Source organism: Corapipo altera, unplaced genomic scaffold, assembly GCF_003945725.1.
Source record: "Corapipo altera isolate COAL_440 unplaced genomic scaffold, ASM394572v1 1, whole genome shotgun sequence".
In the NCBI taxonomy this organism is placed as follows: Eukaryota; Metazoa; Chordata; class Aves; order Passeriformes; family Pipridae; genus Corapipo; species Corapipo altera.
In genome coordinates, this window is record NW_020884873.1 from 16281183 (window position 1) to 16302684 (window position 21502).

The 21502-nt window shown below is 52.8% G+C and overlaps 2 protein-coding genes across 4 annotated transcripts; both read right to left on the reverse strand.

Moving 5' to 3' along the window:
* Positions 1-956: 956 nt before the first annotated feature.
* Positions 957-20867, reverse strand: KCNJ4 (potassium voltage-gated channel subfamily J member 4). 2 transcript variants are annotated; one of them, XM_027664870.1, is made up of 5 exons: positions 20487-20867; positions 19458-19555; positions 17651-18840; positions 5034-5208; positions 957-3800 (listed from the first exon to the last, which is right to left on the reverse strand). In XM_027664870.1, exons 4-5 carry the CDS (start codon positions 5054-5056, stop codon positions 2471-2473), a joined length of 1353 nt encoding a protein of 450 aa, XP_027520671.1. In that variant the 5' UTR covers positions 5057-5208; positions 17651-18840; positions 19458-19555; positions 20487-20867; the 3' UTR covers positions 957-2470. The 2 variants fall into 2 exon arrangements, with proteins under 2 accessions (XP_027520671.1, XP_027520678.1); XM_027664877.1 differs by lacking the exons at positions 5034-5208; positions 17651-18840; positions 19458-19555; positions 20487-20867 and adding an exon at positions 4245-4347.
* On the reverse strand, positions 7566-9199 carry LOC113957413 (endosome-associated-trafficking regulator 1-like). Of its 2 annotated transcripts, XM_027664900.1 has the most exons (2): positions 8853-9199; positions 7566-8741 (listed from the first exon to the last, which is right to left on the reverse strand). In XM_027664900.1, the coding sequence occupies exons 1-2, from the start codon at positions 8948-8950 to the stop codon at positions 7691-7693; spliced, it is 1149 nt and encodes a 382-aa protein (XP_027520701.1). In that variant the 5' UTR covers positions 8951-9199; the 3' UTR covers positions 7566-7690. The 2 variants fall into 2 exon arrangements, with proteins under 2 accessions (XP_027520701.1, XP_027520693.1); XM_027664892.1 differs by having other exon boundaries at positions 7566-9199.
* Positions 20868-21502: the final 635 nt, after the last annotated feature.

Genomic DNA, 21502 nt, shown 5'->3' on the forward strand with positions numbered 1-21502 from the left:
CCACTTAGACACTCTCAAGTCAATGGGGCTGGATGGGATTCATCCAAGTGTACTGAGAGAGCTGGCAGAAGAGCTCACCAAGCCACTCTCTATCATTTACCAGCAGTCATGGCTAACCAGAGAGGCCCCGGGTGACTGGAGGTTGGCCAGTGTGACACTCATCTACAAGAAAGGCGAGAAGGAGAATCTAGGCAACTATAGGCCTGTCAACCTGACCTCAATGTCAGGAAAGGTCATGGAGCAAATCACTTTGCCATCACACAGCGTGTGCAGCACAACCAGGAAATCAGGTCCAACCAGTATGAGTTTGGGAAAGGCAGGTCCCGCTTGAGCAATTTGATCTCCTCCTATCTCCTGTCACTAGGTGACATGCTTAGTGGATGAGAGAAAGGTTGTGGATATAGTCCACCTGAAATTCAGTAAAGCCTTTGGCACTGTCTCCCACAGCATTCTCCTGGAGAAACTGTCTGGCTTGGATGGGTGCACTGTTCTCTGGGTAGAAGACTGGCTGCGTAGCCAGGCCTGGAGAGTGGTGCTGAATGAAGTTACTCTAGTGAATGGAACAACCTGGACAGGAGAGCTGCTTCCCCACAGAACCTACATCTTGTAATGAGAAATGGCCATGACTGGGTCTAGACATGTCTTGTTAGTCTATCTGTGCTCTTTCTGAAATGCACTTCCATATTACCTCACCTCCTCTTCCTCTTTTCCCCTTCCTCCTGTGCCACCTGCCTGCTGTGTCTGCTTCTTCCTCTCAGTCCTGCTATTTCCTTCCTTATCCTTCTGCTTCTTCCCCTCTTTCTGTTGCTTCTTAAACTAATTCCAGATAGATATTGAGATGTTGTTTTTCTGCTTTTAGGTCAGAGGTTGGGCGGGACATAATTCCCTCAGCCTTTCCCCCTATAGCACATCTGTTGGGTGCCCAGAGCAGCTTCCTGAGCTCCCTGTTTGTCTTTCTGCCCTCATCTCATGTGAAGTTTCGAAGGAGTGATTCTGCTGCTCCTGAAGGAAAAGGCTCATCAGGTTTTCAGTTCTTTTGTGAAATGACAGCAAAGGGATGTTACAAGTCTAGCTTTGGTTGATGACCTCTCTAATTTCCCCTCTACTTGCCTCTAGCGAAAAAAGAGGCTTTGACTTTTTTACAGGTTTTTTGGGCCTTCCATCTAGACCAATGTCTTGCACATCTCTGCCTCTTTATCAAGCATATCTATAACCTTTCCCTGGGCAAAACTCTCATCTCCAAAGAAAGCAGAACTTTTTGACCCATCCTACTGGTGATTTTAACGCAAATGATTCCCTCTGTACACACATTTGTATGACCTTCTTCCCCTTACAAATTCTCTGAGTATCTTACTGTGGATCTTTACCAGAGAGGCCCAGAACAAGGGAGCCCTTGTGCTGGAGCTTTCAGGCTCCAACACCATACAAACAGCAAACATTAGCTCTAATAACCCTCATCAGTCTCTATACCAGGCTGCAGCCATGGGGTTTGTCCTTTGCTTCCAAACCTCCCCTTGGGATATTAGACTTTATTAAAAATAAATAGTTACAAATTCAGTTTTACAGCTGATGGCAGCAGGGAGAAGAATGGAGGGGGTGAAAGGAGCAAGTGGAGGGTCTGCTGTCCAGTCAGGTCATTTGTCTGCCATCCTAGCTGTGCCGTGCCAGGGAGCAGTCTGAGTGTGGCAAGAACTGGGCCCTGCCTCCTCCGCCAGGTGTTTCAGGAGAGGAGCAGGATGTGTTTTTCGAGAGGACCGGGAGAACTGGGTCTGAGTCCATGGAGCTGAGCTGCTTCTGGAAGTGACAGATGCCAAAAGCCAAGAGTAGGCTATGTAGTATGTCCTTGTCTCCTACCTTCACATTTGCAGTGGAAGAATATGGATTTCATTTCTTCTTCTGTTTTATATACAAAGAGACAGTCATGTGCAACAAGCAACAAACATGCAAGTAAACTTGTCCCTTGAGATCCTTCCCCACTCCCTCCAGGAGTCCTGAACTCTCCCTTCAATCCTCGTCCGGTCAGTGCTTAGGAATTACTCCTCTCCTGGAGATGGCCATGACCCCTGACAGCCATGAGGCCCACCCGTACTGAGAGGGGACAGAAAGTCTGCTGTTGCCTCAGCAGCAGATACACTTGCTGCAGGTCCCAGTCTGTCCTTTGAAGGCAGGGACTCCTGTCACTTCTCCAGAGACAAGAAATCAGGCCTGCTGCTCTCCTGTCTCTGGGCAGGAAAGGGATCCTAGTATAAGCTGCCTACCTGGGAAGAGTAGTGTATCCTCACTCCTCTTCCAGGCAGTATGACTTCACAGGAAAGGGAGTATATCAGAGCAGCTCCAGGCCTTAATGTACTCAGGGGCTGAGAGGCAGTCATGGGAGACATTGTTTGGTGGTCAAGGAACTTATCCACTGTATGGGTGCAGAACAGAGGAGACTGTGGGCAATAGGAATGGAATGGGGAGACTGGAGGAATTAGATGGCTGACTCCCTGCGGTATGAGATTGTATCTAGAGGCAGAGTTGCCTGGAGCCGCTCCAGGTCCAGGTGGCTTCCAAAATCCATCATCTGGATGATACCTCCCTCCTCCTTGGTGCTGCCCCCTAACACCACACCCACTTCGTCATCATCTTCATCTTCATCTTGACTGACAAGTGCCAGCTCATTCTCATAGCAAAAGGCACTGGGAGGTGGGGGAGAAGGTAGGATAGTCATCTTACTTTCTTGTAGCTCCCGGGCTGAGCAGCGAGGTGTGCCAGCTACCTCATAGGTCTTGTGAAAGCGCGAATAATCCACTTTGTAGTGGTTCTTCTCCTCAAACACAACTGGTTCAAAACGATGACCCCAAAGGATTTCACTAGCAAGATAAGAACTTCGTGCCTGTGTGGTCATGGCTGTGGCTTCCACCATCCCCTCCAGAATAACCACAATCTCAAAGTTCTCTGTCTCCAGCTCCTCCTTGCCAATCCCATAGAGTGGGCTCTCCTCATCAATCTCATGAACGATAATAATGGGTGAGACCAAAAATATACGATCGAGACCCACATCATAGCCCACGTTTAGGTCCCGCTGGTCCAGGGGGAGGTATTCCCCTTCCTCTGTCATGTAGGGCTTGATGAGCTGGGCTCGGACATGGGCCTCCACGATGTGACTCCTCCTCAGGTTGCCCACCCTCCACATGAGGCACAGTTTGCCATCCCGCACGGAGATGACTGCATGATGACTGAAGAGAAGGGTCTGGGCCCGCTTCTTGGGCCTTGCCATCTTGGCCATGATAGTGCCAATCATGAAGGAGTCGATAACACAGCCCACGATGGACTGGACCACAACTGCCATGATAGCCAGCGGGCACTCCTCAGTCACGCAGCGGAAGCCATACCCAATGGTTGTCTGTGTCTCCACCGAGAAAAGAAAAGCCCCTAGGAAGCTGTTCACGTGCATGATGCAGGGCTTTAGGAGAGAGGGACCACCTCCCACCGCCGGTGCATTGAGGTCACCATGGAAGAAAGCGATGCACCAGAAGAGGAAGCCAAAGAAGAGCCAGGAGACCAGGAAGGCAGCCGAGAAGATCATGAGCATGTACCGCCAGCGTGTGTCCACACAGGTGGTGAAGATGTCGGCCATGTAGCGCTGAGACTTGTTGCTCAGGTTGGCAAAGTAGACGTTGCACTGGCCATTCTTCTTCACAAAACGGTTGCGGTGCTTCCGCTGGGGAGCGTGGCCCTTCCCATTCCGGCTGTGCCCGTTGATGCTGCCCAGTGCAGAGACCTTGTGTCCATCCTCTTCAGTTGAGACGATGCTGTATCTGGGAAGAGGAGAAACAGGCATTTCCATCAGAAATATGTGAAGAGTAACTTCATATATTCACTGAGACAGCAAGGGCAGGAGCCATGCAGATGGCTCACAGGGCTAGAGTACCACCCTGTTGAATTTCACAACAGCACATTTTACTGGTTATTGCACCATAGAGCCTCTCTGACCAAGCTGGTGGAGGTCAGCTGCAATATTTGCTGAGTCTTGCTACCAGGAGGTTGTATCTAGCAAAGTCCTGACAAGGCAGCAAAGCAGCAGTGTTTGTCCTCTATGGTACCTTCTAGCCCTTGTGGTCAGGAGAGGTACAAGTCTTTGAAACCTGATGGTGGCTGGGATAGCCAGGAAGGCTGGGAGCAAGCACCCACTGCCTGGTCACATTTTGGCCCTGATATTATGCAAGGTTGGGAGTTTCTATTTTCTCCTCTTCTCTGCTCACTGATTTCATGGTGTGTGCTGACAATGTTTATACACTTCCTGCACTCAGGACAATTCTGTTGCCACAGCAACATGCATGGCTTCCAGCATCCTGTATCCAAGGCCAAAGGTGTAATTTGGAGATCAACAGTCAAAGTGCTGGCAGTTTCCTTGGCAGAAGCTACACATGCTTTCTGGGAGATGTTTACCCCTCTGGCTCCCCTCCCTTGCAGGCGGCTCTGACGCTGCCCCTCATGTGATACTGAGACAGTTGCAGATACTCCTTAAAGATATGATGGCAGAAGATGCTCTGACCACTGAGGAAATTGAGAGAGTGCACTGAACTGCCAAGACCACTTTGCCCTCATGCCTGCTGAGCTGCAGCCTCACAGGACCCTGGAAGTGTCTCCCTACCACTCCATAGTGTTGACACATCAGCTGGAGTCCACCAGCATAGGCTTCAAGACACCCATCCACATCTCACAGGAAGGGAAGATCTGGTGGCTGGAGTTGTGATTCCTGGGGACGTGGCTTCTGCAGCCTTCCTGGAACTTGTAATTTCTCGTTCAGCACCATGCAGTGCTTTGCTTCTCCTCAATAGTACTCCTCCAAGCACTACCACTATGTACAGCATGTTTTGATTTGGAGAAGGAGAGAAGAGTCACACCTTGGAACAGGAAAGGGAAAGATCCTGACAGGTAATTTGAGAAGAATATACCAAAAGGTAGGCTGAAGGTAGGGCATGAGGGGCCAGATGATGAGGACCAGGCCACCCAGGGCAGCAGCAGTCCTTGACAGGGGGGTTACTCACCTGTTGACTCGGATGCTGCCCATGGCTCACTGTATCATCAGATGTCAGGGGGCCACAGGAGCTGGAATGGCACAGGAACTCATGCAGCAGCACTCACATGGGACGAGGTGGCTCCGGGTTTCACCTCTGGTGAGCTGGGACTGGCACTGCCATTGCAAGTGCTCCTGGCACACACCTGGCAGAGAAGGACAAAGCAAAGCCCAGTCAGAGCCTCCACTGGCAGCGCCCGTCCCAGTCCAGAGCGGCGGATACAGGGCTCACAACTGTTTGCTCAGGATGGGTCTGGAGGTCTCAATGGGCACTATACCACAGCCTGGCTCAGGCAGCTGAGGAGCTGATGGATGCAGACTGGGTCGCGCGGCCTGCAGCCCCTGCACTCCCCAACATCTACTGCCAGCAGGGGAGCAGGGCTGGCTGGTCACTGTTCTCCAGACCAAGGGCACAACAGCTGAGCAGCTCACAGGGCCCTCACCCTGAGCCATTATATTAATATCAGAGCTTACACCGGGACGAGAGCTCAGCCAGGCTAAATACCTCACACACAACGGCTAACAAAGCATGGGCATGCACAGCAGCCCCCAGGGATCCCATCAACTCAGCCTGACCCAGAGGGGATTTATTTCCAGAGTGCACAGAACATCCCCCCTGTTTTAAAGAAAAGAAGAAAATTAAGTGGTAGAGCCAAAAATGAGAACTGATGGAAAGGAAAGGCTTAGGGGTAGCCAAGGAGAAGCCGGTTAGAGCAAACAAACCTTGCACATGCCCTGTGTACAGCATCCAAGGAGCAGTTCAGCAGCAGAGTCCTGGGAGGATGTGCAGCAGGTGTTATGTCTCCATCCAGTCCTCCCAGAATGGAAGAATGCGGAAACCAAAGACTCAAGAGCTCACCTATCTGTCTGCCCAGAGCTGCTGGGAAGTGAAATGAAGTGAAGGGGTAATGACTCACAGATTAGGAAGGGCTTTGTACACCCATGCTAATCCTGCTCTGTAGCCTTTGGATTACAGCAGCCAGCGCAGAGTGCAGGATGCAGACAGAGCCAGCTAATTTGTTTACTCCCAGCCTCACTGGTGAGCAACCAGTGTTTGCCAGATATGGGACAAATACAAAGATTTGGGGGTCAAATCTAAAGTTTATATCTGCTTGTAAGTGCTCATGCATGGATAGGAGAGAGGAACAGCAAGTACTGTCTAGGATGGAAAAGCTGGTGAGAACCATACTTGTCTCATGTGTTGCAGTGCTGCAGAATGGGGCTTCATGTGGCTGAGGGAGCCCACCAGCCTTCCCCAGTTAGGAGCACAGACTGGAAAGCATCAAGCAAGGAGCTTCAGACAACACCTCTGATAGGATGAAGTTTAACCAGCAGTTTCTCCTCCTGGTTACTGAGGCAGTTTAAGCTCTGTGGCAACATAAACATGGTTGTTCAGACCAAGGGTATTATGGGACCATGAGAAGACAACAACCTTGTAATCCGCAACTCACCGTACAGAGGCAAAAGTAAACAGCTGCCCAAAAATTTCCATCAGGAAAAAAGCACTTTGGCACTGAACTCTGCCAGCTCCCACCCCTTCACTACCCTACAGCATCCAAGTCTTTAAGGAGCGTCAGTTTGACCAGATACAGGAGCTTTTACTGTTAGCTGGGTAAACCTACAGCAGAACCTGGGGTTGGTAACCTGAACTAATCAGAAATGTTGATGTGATGAAGAAAGGTCACTTCATGTCCACAGATGGTCCTGCTCAGATAAAGCTAAAATGCAACCTCAGTGATTACACCGTGAGTTTGGGTCGCAGGCTCCCATATGACTCTGGGAGGCGACAAAGGCAGGCAGTGTAGGTACACCCCTCTATACCAGCCCCAGCCAAGAGAGGAAGGGTATCCTCTCCAACTGGCACCTTCCTTAGGCAGCCTGCATATGCCAAGGTCATCCTTATCCAACACTGACACCAGTATGGGAGGGAAGGCACTGCCACAGCTCACATATACGACTTCACAACTTCCCAGAGGTTTCTCACCACCCTCTTTCCCCAGATACAGGAACAGGTGCACAATTTCTAGAGACTGGATTTGTGGCCCAGAAAGCAGCCAGCTCCAAAGAAAGAGGAAGGAAGGAGCTTCTGCTCACTGAAATCATGTGCAACATCATCTGGATCTCTGCTCCTCACCCTTCCCACCTCTCCAAGAAGGGGTAAAGGAAGCAAGATGAAATACAAGGGCTTTGCTCATCTCTGATTGTGGCTGGTACAGCTATGGGAAGGGATGAGCACACTGTTTAAGAGCGTTGCATCCTGTGCTGTTGTGCTTCCTCCTGGCTCCCACACAGGAGTTCATGTCAGCCAGAGCTGTGGCACAGCCTCTTGCGCAGAGCCCACCACAGCTGGACCGTGCAGCTCAGAGCCTGGGCAGTGTTTGCTGCTGGGTCTGCAGTACCTGAACAGAGTGTCAACAGCTAAAGCCACACCACTACCTGCAACTGATACTTAATCAGAAGGAAAGTATCTCCACAAAGGATAAAGGCTACCAGTCTGAACACATTTGAGAATGGAAAAGCAAATGCTTTTATTTACAGTAAATAGCTGCAAGTAGGAGACCCATGATCTCAGTTCATACACTCATCCATAGAACTCACACAGAATTGCACTCATAGGTGTTTTTCTGCTTACAATTTGAGAATTTTGCTGGTAGATTCAAGGACCTCAGCAATAACAGGCAGAACCTTCATTCCTGAGGCAGGAGCTGCCTGATGGAGCCATTTGCGCCCATTATGAGCTTGTGGGGGTTTTGCCACGTGAAGTCCAAGTCGTGCTTCACTGCTCCCAGGCAGGTCTGCTCTCAGGTTTTCATTCTCCAGCTTGGATCTCTCCAGCTGTCCTTGGAGAATAAAGATCTTCTGCTTCAGCCTTTCCATGTTTCCTTCTGCATCCAGAGCCCGCTGGGTCATTAGCTGGAGATTACACTTAGTCTGCTGGACTACGGACTCGAGCTCTCGGGCTTCCCTCTTCCGTTCAGCCAGGCTAGTTTTCAGCTGCTCCTGCAGGCTCGACACCATGCATGCCTGGGTGTCCAAGCTGTTCTGGAAGTTCTTAAACATTCTCCTGATCATGGCATTGTCCTCCCTGAGTGTGTCATTCTCATCCTTGAGCCTGTCATACTGCTCCCTGAACATGTTGTATTCCCCGCTAAGCACGACATTCTCCTGCATGAGCACAACGTTGTCCTCCCTGAGCCCATAGAAAATCTCCCTGAGCACATAGTTCTCCTCTTCGAGTGCAAGATTCTTATCCTTGAGCACTTTGTTTTCCTCCCTGATCATGCTGTTCTCCTCCCTTAGGATGCTGTAGGTCAGCTGCAGGGATGGGAAATCTCTGTCCCAGATGGCTTCCTTGTGCAGCATGCGGGGCTCTGCTCCCATGGTGCACTGTGAAGGCCCCACATAGGGGTCACCGGCATGGGCCTGTGGGGCAGCAGCCTCCATCTCCAAGTGCTGGTCTGTGTTACTCTGGAAAGAGTCTTGGGAGCCACATGGTGCCATACTGACCCTTTGGAGACCAGGTAACCCCTGATGCCCAGGAAAATGTTGGGTCGGGCTGGGCTCCTTATCTCCAGACAAGTTGTCAGACTTTTTAAAATGGTCTTTGTAAAATGGTTCCTGAAACTCCTGACCTTCCTCCTCAAGCTCCACTTGTTCACCTTCCACCATGTTAGAGTGCCTGGGAGTTAGGGAAAATGGGGTGGGTTCTCCCAGATCCTCTGTCTGACTGTCATCTGAGCTGTCATTGCTCTTCCTCAGGGGTGAAGAATGCGCAGAGTGGCAGGAGTACCTGAATTTGTCACTGTCGTCATCATCATCATCTTCCAAGCCTTGAGATTCTGGTAAGACGCTCACCATTGGCCCAGAGGTGCCAAGTGGCCATGACATTTTTCAGCGTGCTCTGGGCTGCAGCAAGTGGAAGAATCCAAATTATCCTCCTGGAGCCCAGATCACGCAGGCCGGTGACACTGACAAGCAGTGTCAACCTCTGCAGCCTCACTGATGCTTGTGGGAGAAGAGGCAGCCACCAAAATCCCTCTGTCTAGATCAGGAGGGAGTTCAGGAGAGAGTGGAGGACCAGACACCTCTATGTTTTGGCTCTGGACAACAGCTGGAACAACCAACGTTCCAAGGTCTGTGATGTCATTGAGTTCCATGGATGCTGAGTGGTCAGGAGTGGGAGTGGAGGGGGTGGTGCAGGGGAGGGGAGGAAACAATCAACTGCTCTCCTGATTCTGGAAGGGACTGGGTTAATTTTCTCCCTAGTAGCCAGTACAGTGCTGTGTGTTGGATTCAGTATGAGAATAATGCTGATAACCCACAGATGTTACAGTTGTTGCTAAGTAGTGCCTTACTTTAAGCCAAGGATTTTTCCATTTCCCATGTTCTGCCAGTGAGGAGCTGCACAAGAATCCAGGAGGGATCATAGCCAGGACAGCTGATCCAAACTGGCCAAAGGGATATTCCATGCCATAGAACATCATGCCCAGCATATCAACTGGGGGATTTACCTAAAGGGGCCAATCACTGCTCAGGGATGGGGTGAGCATCGGTCAATGGGTGGTGAGCAACTGGGTTGGGCATCACTTTTTTCTCTTAGATCCTGTTAGTCTCTCTCCCACTAGTAATTATTACAATTCTTATTAATAAGTTGTTGTTGTTGTTGTTGTTCCAGTTATTAAATTGTTCTTCTCTCAACCCACAAGGTTTGCCTTCTCTTTCCAATTCTCCTCCTGACAGGGGCTGAGGACAGGGGGAGGGAGCCAGCAGCTGAGCGATAACTTAGTTGCTAGCTGGGGTTAAACCACAACAACTGCAAAACCTTTTTTTGACAGCAGGAGGACAAACTATCCTACTGGTTGCAGAGCAGACCCCAACTTGGGGATGTTGCCAGTGGGCAGAGAGCGGGTCATGAAGCCACCTGAGACCTCCAGTATGAAGGAGGGACAGGGACCATCCAGCCCCTGGCAGGCAGTATGGGTCAGAGGGGACCCTGCTCACAGGGTTGCCACTACCAGGTTCAGGCCACTGGCATTTTGGTGCCAGGGCTCACCCTGGACAGGGGCAAGAGTTGTCACCAGCCAGAGGCATCACTCCAAGTTGGATGGCAAATGAGGGGTCCACACAGTGGTGCTGCCAATCTGATTCAGTCCCTGCTGCCAGCTGGCACAGGGAAGTGTTAGTAATACCGAGTGTCACAAACTCAGAGCAGCACAAGCCAGGAGACGAACAAAAATAAACACACTTCCCACTTCCACCTCAACATACCCCACAGTGCATGGTGCCACCATGGGAAGGACAAACAGGCAGGCAAGAAGCCCTGAGCTTGGGACTGATATCACACTGGTGCCAACATTTGCATTAGCCCCCTGGAGATGTCACTGTCCCTCCTCAGCAGCTGGTGGCCCAGGGCCACCACTGACTTCTGCCTACAAAATCGATGCTGCCAGCTCAGCAAGGCCAGAGGCCCTACCAGGAGGCCAAAACCTATGCAAACACAGTTTGCAGCTTGGAAACCTGAAACACAAACTGCATGAAAGGGGAAGGCTCAGAGAAGTCTCTAGAAAAAGGGGGTGACACATTCTGAACAGACACTGCCTGTCACATGGACAAGGGGGAGGAAAGCCTAGCTGAGGACAGAGATGGAAATCCCAGAGCATGTCCAAGGATCTTTCTACTGCCTGGGACTCACATATGGAGGAGGAAGCTGTGAGGTCAGTGGCAACTCCTGGGGAGCCAGATGAAACCATGCTGGTGGGTGCAGCATGGGGCACCCTGGGAGATCCAGGATACTGCAATCTGGTGAGATGCCTCTTCATCCCTCTGCTGCCCTGTCCCTGGTGTATGTGAATACCCATATATTTCATGGCCTGAGGAAGCCCTTGCAGTACTGTGGGAAGCTGGTGCAGCATAGGCATCACAGCCACTGTCTTGCAGCATTGAAGATGTCAGCCAGGTGGGTCTCCAGGGGTCAACATCTGCCTCCAGCCCCACAGCATGGGCTGCCCCTCCTTTCTTCCCAACCACTTTTCCCCTCCTGTGTCCTAGATTGAGCAATGCTGGGGACACCACCATGATGCTGCAGTCATCTCCACCTTCCCGTGTGACACTGTGCTCCAGCAGCACAAGCCATCACACCAGCCCACACTGCCACCCTGCTTCTGCTCTGACCCCGAGCAGACACAGGGGGATGGGTTGTTGCTGTCCTTTTCCAAGGGATCTGTGGGTCAATAATGTCAAGGCACTTGATGCTGACACAATGCCTCCCTTTCTCCATCCCCAGTACACGGTGAGGTGCCTCGCACATCCCAGTCTTTCTTCAGCCCCTGCCAGAGTGGATCATATATTGTCAATCCTTCCTTAAATTTGCAGTGGAAGAGTCTCATGAAACAGAACAGAAAAGTCCATGCTGAAGCACTCCCCCACTTCTCTTTTTATAACAACCATATCTGGTGCTCTGGGACATACACTGTGAACGACAACGGTGGAAAAATCCCAGAGTATTTTTACACTCTTAGTCTTTGCTTTATCTGGAGTCGTCTGGCAAATGCTTCCCTTCTGTCTGTGGTCAATACCGCAGCCGCTGGTTGCGCTCCACTTTGTGCCTTTATCCCCATTACAGGTGGTGTAGCACTGGCTTTGAGATCAGCATCCACAGACTCATCCTGCCAGCTTGGGCACGGTGACAACACAGCAGATGAGCCTCTCGCCTCTTGGGGGGTCAGGACGGAAACACCCGCAGCTGAGAGGGGACCTCTTTGCCCTTTTGCAGAGCTTCGCAGATCCACAGCATTTGGTTTGTCCTCTTCATTATCTTTGTAACTCCATCTCTTCTATTCCTCACAAATATTCCCAGGGTTCATGTCAGGGCTTATAAGGCAGCTCAGTGCCATGGGGCTGTCCTGCCACAGGAGTCAGTGGCCGAGCTCTCGCTCGTCCGTGCCAGCAGGGCTGGGTGCCAGGCGCTGTATGGGCACACACGAAGGCACAGTCACCGTGCAGGAGAGTTTTACCGTATTAAAAAGGCAAGTGACATATGGAAGGTGAGGGGAGGAAGCTGTAATCAACTCTATACCATTTTTATATACACACTTCTGCCTTTTCGTTCAATAATTATAAATAGATTAAGTGCCAACAGTCCCCATCTGCCCCTCAAGGCATGATCCGCTGACCAGTTTCCCTTTCCAAAAGAAGATTTTAGTAATGTACCTCTGCCTGGTTTACATTTTGGGATGGAGTGAGAAGGGGGGATATTTTTACCCCCCTGTGAAGCTCTGGAGCCTGAGGATGGGTAATATGAAAACAAAACAAAATCATTTGAAATTAAACCATCTCAGTGTGTGACTCAGAGCTATTCATAGCTCCCTGAAGCCAGCTGCAGCAACGGAGCCAGAAGGATTCTGCCCGTATTATTATTCCAATTACCATCTGAATTAAAAGTTTGAGCAGTGATCAGCCCACATGCTGATGGGAGGGGGAGAGAAGAAACGAAGAGAGAAGGAGAGAAAGAGTGAGAGGGAGAAAAAACAGATAAAAATGGGAACCACACAAAGGTCCCCAGGATGACAAAGTCAGGAAGAGGCACAGAGAGGTGACAGCATCACCTCCTGCCTGCTCCCACACCACCCCGGCGATCCCTGCTCCAGTTGCACTGTCCAGGCAATGGCACTGCAAGAACAGCTGCCTGCTACCCAGGATCTTGGAGTAAACAGGGGATAACCCGTATAGTGGAGCTTGTGGGACTGGTACTGGTCTTCACCCACTCTTCTCTGGCCAAAATGGGGCTGGGGGGACAAGACACAGGGGCTGGGGATTGGCTGAGCAGGATCATAAGGAAAGGATGCTGCTGGCACGGCAGCTGGGGAGAAGTCCCTTCTTGATGAGTGAGGTAGGTGGGTGTTTTTCTTTGTAGCTGGCATCACAAGGAAAATTAAATGGTCAGAAGGCCCCTGGCCTTCCCTTGGTGGTTTTTTGGCCAAAAAGGAGCAGAGTTTTTTTGGCAGCCAGGGTACAGACCCCATCCCACCTGCTCCTGAGGAAACATGTGGACTGATGCATGCCCCAGCACCCTGCCTGCTAAAACCATGGACTAGACCCCAAAGGGTTGGTGCAAAACCCACAAGAACTGAAAAACTGAAGGTGCTGAGGTGTCCCTGAGGTCCTCACATCCCAGGGAGCTTCAGTGCTCTCAGGTTGCCTCCTCCAGCTTCCCAGCATAACTGCACCAGTGAAAGGGACATCTCTTCTAACCCCCCCATCCCAGGAACATCCTTCACTGAGCACCCTACCTTGTGGGAGCCTTGATGAAAGGCCGTTCCCAGCAGCATTCCTGTACCTCGGCATCTCTGCAACACAGAGTCCCTGGCCAGAAGAGCTGCCCACACAGGGCCTCTTGATGGTTTTTGGCTTGTTCAGGGGAAAGGGATCATTATTAGTGTGCAGGAAAAGGGCAGCCAGGGTGGCTCACATCATCTGCCTGCCTGCTGAGGTTGCAGCCCTGACAGGGCGGTACCTCTGCCAAGCACCCAGCAAGGCAGGTGCCTGCAAATGGGTTATGGATGATGACAACAACAGTGACAGCAGCAAAGGGAGAGCAATAACCAGGGCACAGCCTGCTCCGCACCAAGACCCTGATCAAGAGAGGCAACAGCCACTGCTCTGCACTCGGCTGCTGCACAGGAGCTGAGTTCCTGGCGTGGCCTGGCTGCTGAGCACTAGCCCATCAGCTGTAGGCGAAAAACAACCTCCCCTCAAACCCTTTGTTGCTATGCTAACAAGGAGCCCAAGGAGCCCAGGAGAGCCACAATTTTCCTGAGAGGGTCCCCACTTCTCCCTTTCAGCCATGCCTGAAAAGCACCAGAAACAGAGTGAAGGGAGCATCCCAGGTAAGCTGGAAAACTGCATTCCCGCAGCAAGTGGATCAATTATTTCACTTCAGGTCTGTTGACTTGTATTGCTGCAGCTTGATCAGTCTTGTTTAACAAATGCAACTAGAAGATGTCAAGCCTAAGTGCTGCCCACCTCATGCAGTATGGAGGACCATTGCCCCTTCCTTCACCTGCCCCCCAGGTTCCCAGCACAGCAGGGGCTGCCATCGCGGATGGGGTTGGACTGGGGAGAACAGTTTGAAGTGGGACACGGTGGCTGCATTTGCACAGCGCTATGACTGCGATATCCCCTCGCCATCTCTGCAGGTTACTGTCATACCCCTGCTCCTCCAGGCTGCAATAGTTGCTCTCGCTGGCATCCTGCCTGCTCACCTGCCTCTCGCCTGCTGGCACTCAGTGCTGCTTGCAGCTTCTGCCTGGTCACCTCCACCCAGACACGAGGCTCTTTCTTGATGGTGTGGGAAAAACGGGAACAGGAGAGGAGAGGACTTCTGGGGCCACTATGCCTACTCCTGTGGCAAGCACCGCCTCTTCATAATGCCATCGAGATTTTCAGAGGGATGAAGAGCTTGTCTGTCCAGCTTCTGGGATTCTGGGTGCCCTTCAGCCCCCACAGTCACCGTGCTGCTGGTGGGTTCAATCTATACAGCTCTCATGGGCCTTTACCCTCCTCTATAGCAGAGTCATTTTTGACATCCACTTTCTATAAGACTACTTTCAGCTGGTCCCTCTGCATGGGTGCTGAGGCAGGCTGCCAGCAGAAAGGGAGCGGGTGAGAGGAGAGGGGAGAGCGAAGCTGAAGGCAGGGAAAAGGAGAACATGCAGCGGAGAGGAAGCCGGGACAAGGCCAGCAGCTGACTGTACCAGTGTTGGTGCTGCTCATCAGGGAGGGAAGGAGGTGAGGAGGGAGGCAAGGGGAAGTGTCAGGTCATTTTTCTGAACCTTTTGCAGGGGACAGAATGGGGGACGCTGCCTCACGTGTTTTCGCACAGCACCAGGCTCCCTCTGAAGTGTTTTGGGAGAAATGTTGCCATAGAAATAAAACAGACGTCCAGATCGTGAGGGGCAAACCCACTGCCGTGGTGGCAGGGGCTGGTGCAGGCATGGGCAAAGTAGCTGCAGGAGTCCCTGGCTGGCAGCGTGGGGCAGTGCCAGACTGGAGGGTACCTTGTTCTCCACCCTCTGCTCCCTTATCTCCCATGACAGCAGCAGTGGTGCTGGTGCCAGGAGATGGTAGGCATCTTCTCCCTAGATAAACCAGTGGGTGAATGCCAAAGCTGTCCCTGAAGCAAGCTGCATGCTTCCAGGCTCCCAGGAGGACAGGCATGGAGGGGCATGGGTCTCTACAACCATTGGGGCAGGGTCACATGTCAGCCAGCTCACATCCCTCATCTGCCTGGTCCTTGGCACCATCTTCACTGCCGGAGAACAAGCCTGAGAAGGTCTGAGGGTCAGAACCAGCTCAAAGGCACCCCCTGTCTGTCCCAAGACAGAGAATCAGCATCTCTCACAAGAAGAGTCTTCAAGCCCAACCATCCCCACTAAAGCCACCTTGTCTGGGGAGGAAAACCAGCGCCGGTGCCTCCGGGGGCTCCATGTGAGGCCCCTCCGCCCTGGGGCACAGAGGCAGTGCTGTGAAGGAGCATGAATTTAGCCTGACTCAGTTTCGCAGTGCCGCGAGGCAAGCGCAGACAGCTTCACTCAGTCCTTGCCATTCACAGAAAAACGAGCGCCAGCGGGAGGCTGGGAGCCGCGTGTATGAGTAAGGGATCGATTGCTAAGACGCCAGCATCCATCTATTGATTCCTGGCTGCACTGTCGGGTTAAGCCAACCCAGTACAATAATGAGACAGGACAGGGGAACATGCTGAGGGCAGATTGCCATTAACTGCTCTGCTTATGGTCTGCACTGATGTCAGCACACGGCGGGCACAGGTATCCATCACCATGTCCTCCTCCCCATTGCTGCCACCCTCCCATCAGTGATACCACCCCAGGAATGCAGCTGTTCCCAGGGTGGTGGCCAGTAGCTGAGCTTGGGGTGGCCAAGTGGCCAGAGGGACCAGTGAGGATCCATCCTGCCAGACAACTCCATCCTTCCCCAGCCACCTCTTCACTTTCCGGCTTTCCTTGAAAATCACGGTGGGGGGCTGCAAGGGGCAAGGACCACTGCCAGTCCCCTGTCAGCACCACACATTGGGGCATTTGATCTTTGCACCCAAATGGGGGGAGAGATGGAAGAGGAGAAAGGTGGAGCAGTGGGAGCACCACTTCCCTCCGGACCAGCCCTCTCCAGCTACTCCTCTCTGTGGTCATTCCTCACCATCCCTTCTCCTCCCCACCACCCCCTGTCCCCACTAGACTCATGTTTCCATCCTAAGGCACATATTTCCCCTGTACTTATTATTATTGTCAGTGGCCACAAACAGGGGTGGTCACATGAGAGGGTGTCTCAGGTTTCTGTGCTTGCCACTTCTGACGGTGAATGGAGAAGGGGCGTATTTGCATGTCTCCATCAAGATGTGTTCCCCATGTACCCACCTGTCCTCTCCCAGGCTCTGGGTGGCCCCAGACCCTGAGCTCATCTCCACACCTCCCACCCCCTGTGGATACGTCCTTCTGAGAAGCCAAGGAGAGCACAGAGCAGGAGTAGAGGGTAGTCTTGGAGCCACATCACCTTCACCATGCATCCCCCGTGTGTGCTGTCACTGTCTGCCCTTCACAACACAACCCCCCAAAAAGAGGAATGGGAAAAGGTAGAGGCCTCAGATCCTCTGTTCGCTTTGCCATGGATGGAGTCCAGACGGGGCAGTGGGGATAGGATCTCCAGGTTCTTGGTAGAGGGATTTGGCTGACTCCAGGTGTTTTGCCCAGAAGAAAGGGCCTTGCGGGCTGAAGGTGGCACCAGGAATATCCGAAGGGACCTGCCAGCACCACATAAACCTGCCTGCCCATTCGTGCCCTGGTGGGGATGCTGACCTTGCTAACAGGGAGCAAAGGCAGAGTTTCTCTGGCAGTTTGCTCATGGCTTCCTCTGAACTCCTTTCACCCAAACTCAGTATGCAGAAGACCCTTTGCAGCTATCTGGAGGATGTTGGACCACCAGCAGCAGGATCAGCCATGCTGGGAGTAGGAAAGGTGGAAGGCAAGGGAGGGAGGGGCAGGTCTGGAGCCCGAAAAGCTCCAAAGGCAGTAGGAGAACCAACACATCCCCTTCAGACCCCTTTTGCACCCGAGTGCTTGGAAAACGGATCTCCAGCTGCATTCTTCCCTGTAAACTGTCTAGGACCATTGCCTACATGGAGCAGGGGAAAAAGGTGAGCAAGACCCAGCCCAGAGCAAGAAGACACTAAGGAAACATGGGGAGCTGTAAAAATGAAGAAGTTACTCGCAAAGCAACCCAAGTCAGGGTGGCAAGGGGCGGGGAGGGAAGTTGGGGAGGTTTACAGGCAGATGCCCACCCCTGCCCCTCGGCCCACGGCCACCCCGGTAGCTGTACGTGCATATGCCGTGCACACAGGCAACTTTATTATTCACTGGCACAGTCACACGAAGCCACACATCTCTCCCTAAGTTATATTTATAGCTGTTCCTCAGAGTGAACGCAAATGAAACAATACATTATTTTCCTAAGAGAAAAAAAACCCTTCCCGGTCTCATGCCGATGAGGGGAGCAGCGCGCCCCGGCACCGCCTCTTACCCGGGTCCTGCCGAGGGCTGCTGCCTGCTCCAGCCGTGCCTAGCCAACATCAGAGGAAGGGGAAAGCGGACGTTTTCTCCATCTCACCATGAAATGTCTCAGTCAGACCGGAGGAATCAGGGAAGTCTCTCTGCAGCCCTCGCTCGCCTCCAGCTTAGGTTTATTTTTTCCCCTTGAAGAGCTACTTCTCTGCTGCGACCTGCTCCTCTCCTAACTCTGCCCTGCCCACGCCAGTGCTCTCCTCCTGCCTCTGCCTCTCAGAATCTTTTGCTCCCAGGAGCGTCCATCCCACGGAGTGCTGATGTGCCTTCGTGGCTCGGCGATGGGTTCAGGTCTCCCCCTCCTGCCTGATTCCCTCCTTCTCTGGCATTATTTGCCCGTGTCTCTTGCTACCTCCCTGCTCTAGTCCCCAGATCCCCCCTCTCCCTTCCACTCTTCCTCCCTTTGCGCTCTGCTCCCGTTCCTGGCTGCCTCTCCCCCTCGCTGATTGCTATGCAGTCTGTAGCTGAGAAGTCAGTAACTCTGTGGTAGGATCCAACAGCTTTCCGCTACTTTAGCCCATCCTCGCATGTGAGCTCAGAGCTGCGGAACCACCGTGGGGGAGACGAGAGCAACCATCAGCCCCAGGGAAGGGATGGCCGGGCCACCAGATGCCCTCAAGGGGGTGAATCCTCCTGCTGGGCTGGTGCACAGGGGTGAATTATCCACTGTCAGGGTTTTTTTCCCCACCTGGATTTGGGGTGCTGGGCTGACACCTCACTCTGAGGAAGGAGCAGGCTCTCCCAGCTGATGCAGAGTATTTGCTGTGGGGCATTGCCTCCCCACTCTACAGACCTGGGGATTTCCTTCTGGGATGGGTAATGCTGGAGACAGAAGCGTGGGTACAGAGGGACCAGCCCTCAGGGCTCCAGCATAATGCACAGCCACCCTGCCAGGAAACATGTCCAGGCAACCTCCTCTGGATCTCCATGGGCAGCAGCATCTCAGAGGCTTTGAAGAAGTCACTTCTTGGTGATGAGAGGCCGGGGACTCTGTTGCAGTGAAGCTGGAGGCTGAAGAGAGCCCTGACCACACAGGTAGTGGCTACAGGCACGAGGTCCTGGGGACAGCCCTGCTCCAGGACAGCCTGGTTTGGGGACATGGTTTCCATATTGGTGTCTCATCTGCTGTCCTCAGTGTTAAGGCCTGTGCTGAAAAGTCAAAAAATATCAAAAAAACCCATTTTGAGCCTCCTTTGGGCTCCAATCCTGCAAAAATCACAACTCTCCCTCCTAAAATCATCCCAAGATCCCCTTGCACAAGACGCTGTGGGGCCTGCTGTCCCCCACTGGCATCAGTGAGCACTACCATGGTGAGCAAAGCCCGCTCCCACCTGGCAAAGGGAAGCAGAGGGTGAGTTTGGTAGCTCCATGCAGATGAGCAGCTGCAAAGCACAAACTCATCAGCCTCCTGCATGGGCCAGCTCATCTCAGTGCACTCATGGCTCCTCCCTCCTGCTCCCATGGGGGGATCCCCGGGAGCTGCTGCACCTGGATGGAATGGGGCCAGCCTGTCCATGCCTTTTGTAGCAATCTCTATGGGAACTTTGTTCAGGTTCGTAGGGGTACTTGCTTTCCCAAAAGCCCTGTCCCTAGGGCCCATGGGACTATTTCCCAAGAGCTACAGCCAGTAGCTGCCCATTTGCCCTGTGGCAAAGTGTGCCATCCCTCTGGCACCATGACAAGCCTTTCTCCTCCATGCAGTAAAGGGATGAAGATGCTGCTGAGACATCTTGCTTCTTCCTGGAGTGGGCAAAGCCACCAAATACCTGCACAGCCTTGTGCAGCTTCAGGCTGAGTTTCCTCTTCTCTACCTTTTGCTCCTCATTGCTGGCTCCCCACAAAACCTTACCGTGTTTCCCTCCACCTGTACAGCAAGAGGATGAATAGCTACACCTCGTGCATGGTGTGGCAGCCCAACATGGCCAAGAGGCAGCTGGCACTGCCGGAGCCATTGAGAGGGACAAGGGGATGTCGCACTGAGGATGCCACTGGCCCCCAGCTGTCTTTGTGCCCCCAAGGTGCCACGCCCTGACCGCCCCATGGCCACCGGCCACAGCAGCGGGGTGGCTCACACTCGCCACCCCCGCTCGTCTCCACCAGCACCGTCTTTAATAAGAAGCATGGAATATTTTAGCACCTATGGAAAAGCCACCACAGACGGTGGTGGTAGCCGTTGCCAGGGAGACGCTCCCAAAAATAGCCCCACTCCGCCAACCTTTCCCAATGCTGCTGTGGGGATTGAGGGAGGCAAAGGGATAGAAGGATGGAGGGATGAAAGGGTGGAGGGAAGGATGGATAGAGGAATAGATGAAAGGAGGGAAAGAGAGATGGAGAGATGGATGGAGGAATGTTTGGAGGGATGAATGGAGGAATATTTGGAGGGATGAATGGAGGGATGATTGGAGAAATAGGGAGGGAGGAAGGGAGGGAGGGAGAGAGGGAAGGAGGAAGGGAAAGAGGAAGGTAGGGAGGAAGAAAGGGAGGGAGAAGCAAGAGCTCCTAGGAAGGTGAGCAACTGCTGCCTGACCCCTCTCCTGCCTGGGGATGAAGACAGGTACTACCTTTGTGCCAGCAGCCCCTGCTTGGACACCTATGGTCCCATGTTCCTGTGATACCAGCTCAGCCAGCACAAACCCTCAAGCACTCTCTGACCTAGGCAGTTCTGACTTTGAGTGTTTAAACCAGACAACAGATTTGGACTCCTTAGCACCTGCAAGGCTCCCTCTACGCTTCTCCTGCAATCGTCCCATCCTTGTCCCCCACCAGTGCTCTAGGACCGCCTCAGCCAAACTGACCTGGTCATGGGGGGCAGAGATGGTGAGACACAGAGGTGGCTCATGGTGTTCAATCCCACCATGTTTCCCAGCCCCTCCAGGTATGCTGAATCATTTCCCTCTCTTGGATAAATCCCTGAGGCTGCCCACTCTCCCAGGAGGTCTGGATGCAGCTTGAGCCACATTCCACAGCAGAAATGGAGGGGGGCACCAAGCCAAGCACCTCTGTGACAAAAGCACAGAAGCCTTCCTGGTAGCAGGAAACAAATGTTTTAGTAAGAAGGAAACCCCCTTTGTCCCTCTTATCCCAACGCCATTGCCTCACAGGACAGGCAGAAGTGGGGAACAGCACTGGATGGAGCTGCTGCTGCCTGGCCCAGAGGCTCTGCAGGAGGAGCCTTCCAGACCAGCAGAGGCAGAGAGGGAAACCCCAAAAATAGAACTACAGGGGGAGGGGGAGAGGGGGAAGAAAAATAAACTAAACAACCCCAAATTCTTGATTTTAATGCCAAATCCCAGCTCACTTGCCTCCCTGTCACCCTGGCGACATTCCTTGTGGTCACCATGGAAACGGGAGGCATGGAGAGAGCATCGCAGTGCAGGGTGGTGGCAGCACCCAGCATTATTTCGGGAGGCAGGGAGACACCCGGCACAAGGCACTTCGTGTTGTGGCAGGGAGGGAGGAGGGAAGGTTTATTTTTACTTGCTGCCACTTCATGTGCCCAATATTTCACCTCTTAGGGCCTGGCTGCCCCTTGGCCTCCTGGCAGCTTTCCCATGGCCCTCATGTGTGCCACACAGGGATGTCCCATGGGGAAACCTCAGCCCCACCACCACGTCCCAGCTGGGTGAGCTCGATTGGGCTACTCCCAGGAAGTCCCTCTGATGGTCACCTGAGCTGGGGATTCCTGGTGCCACAGCAGAAGATAATGCCACAACTTGGAACCCATCAGTTCTTCTTGGGAAGGTGCAAGATTAAGAGAATAAACCTTGGCCACCTGCAACAGTGTTACCCCTCTGCAGGGGACTTCTTTCCC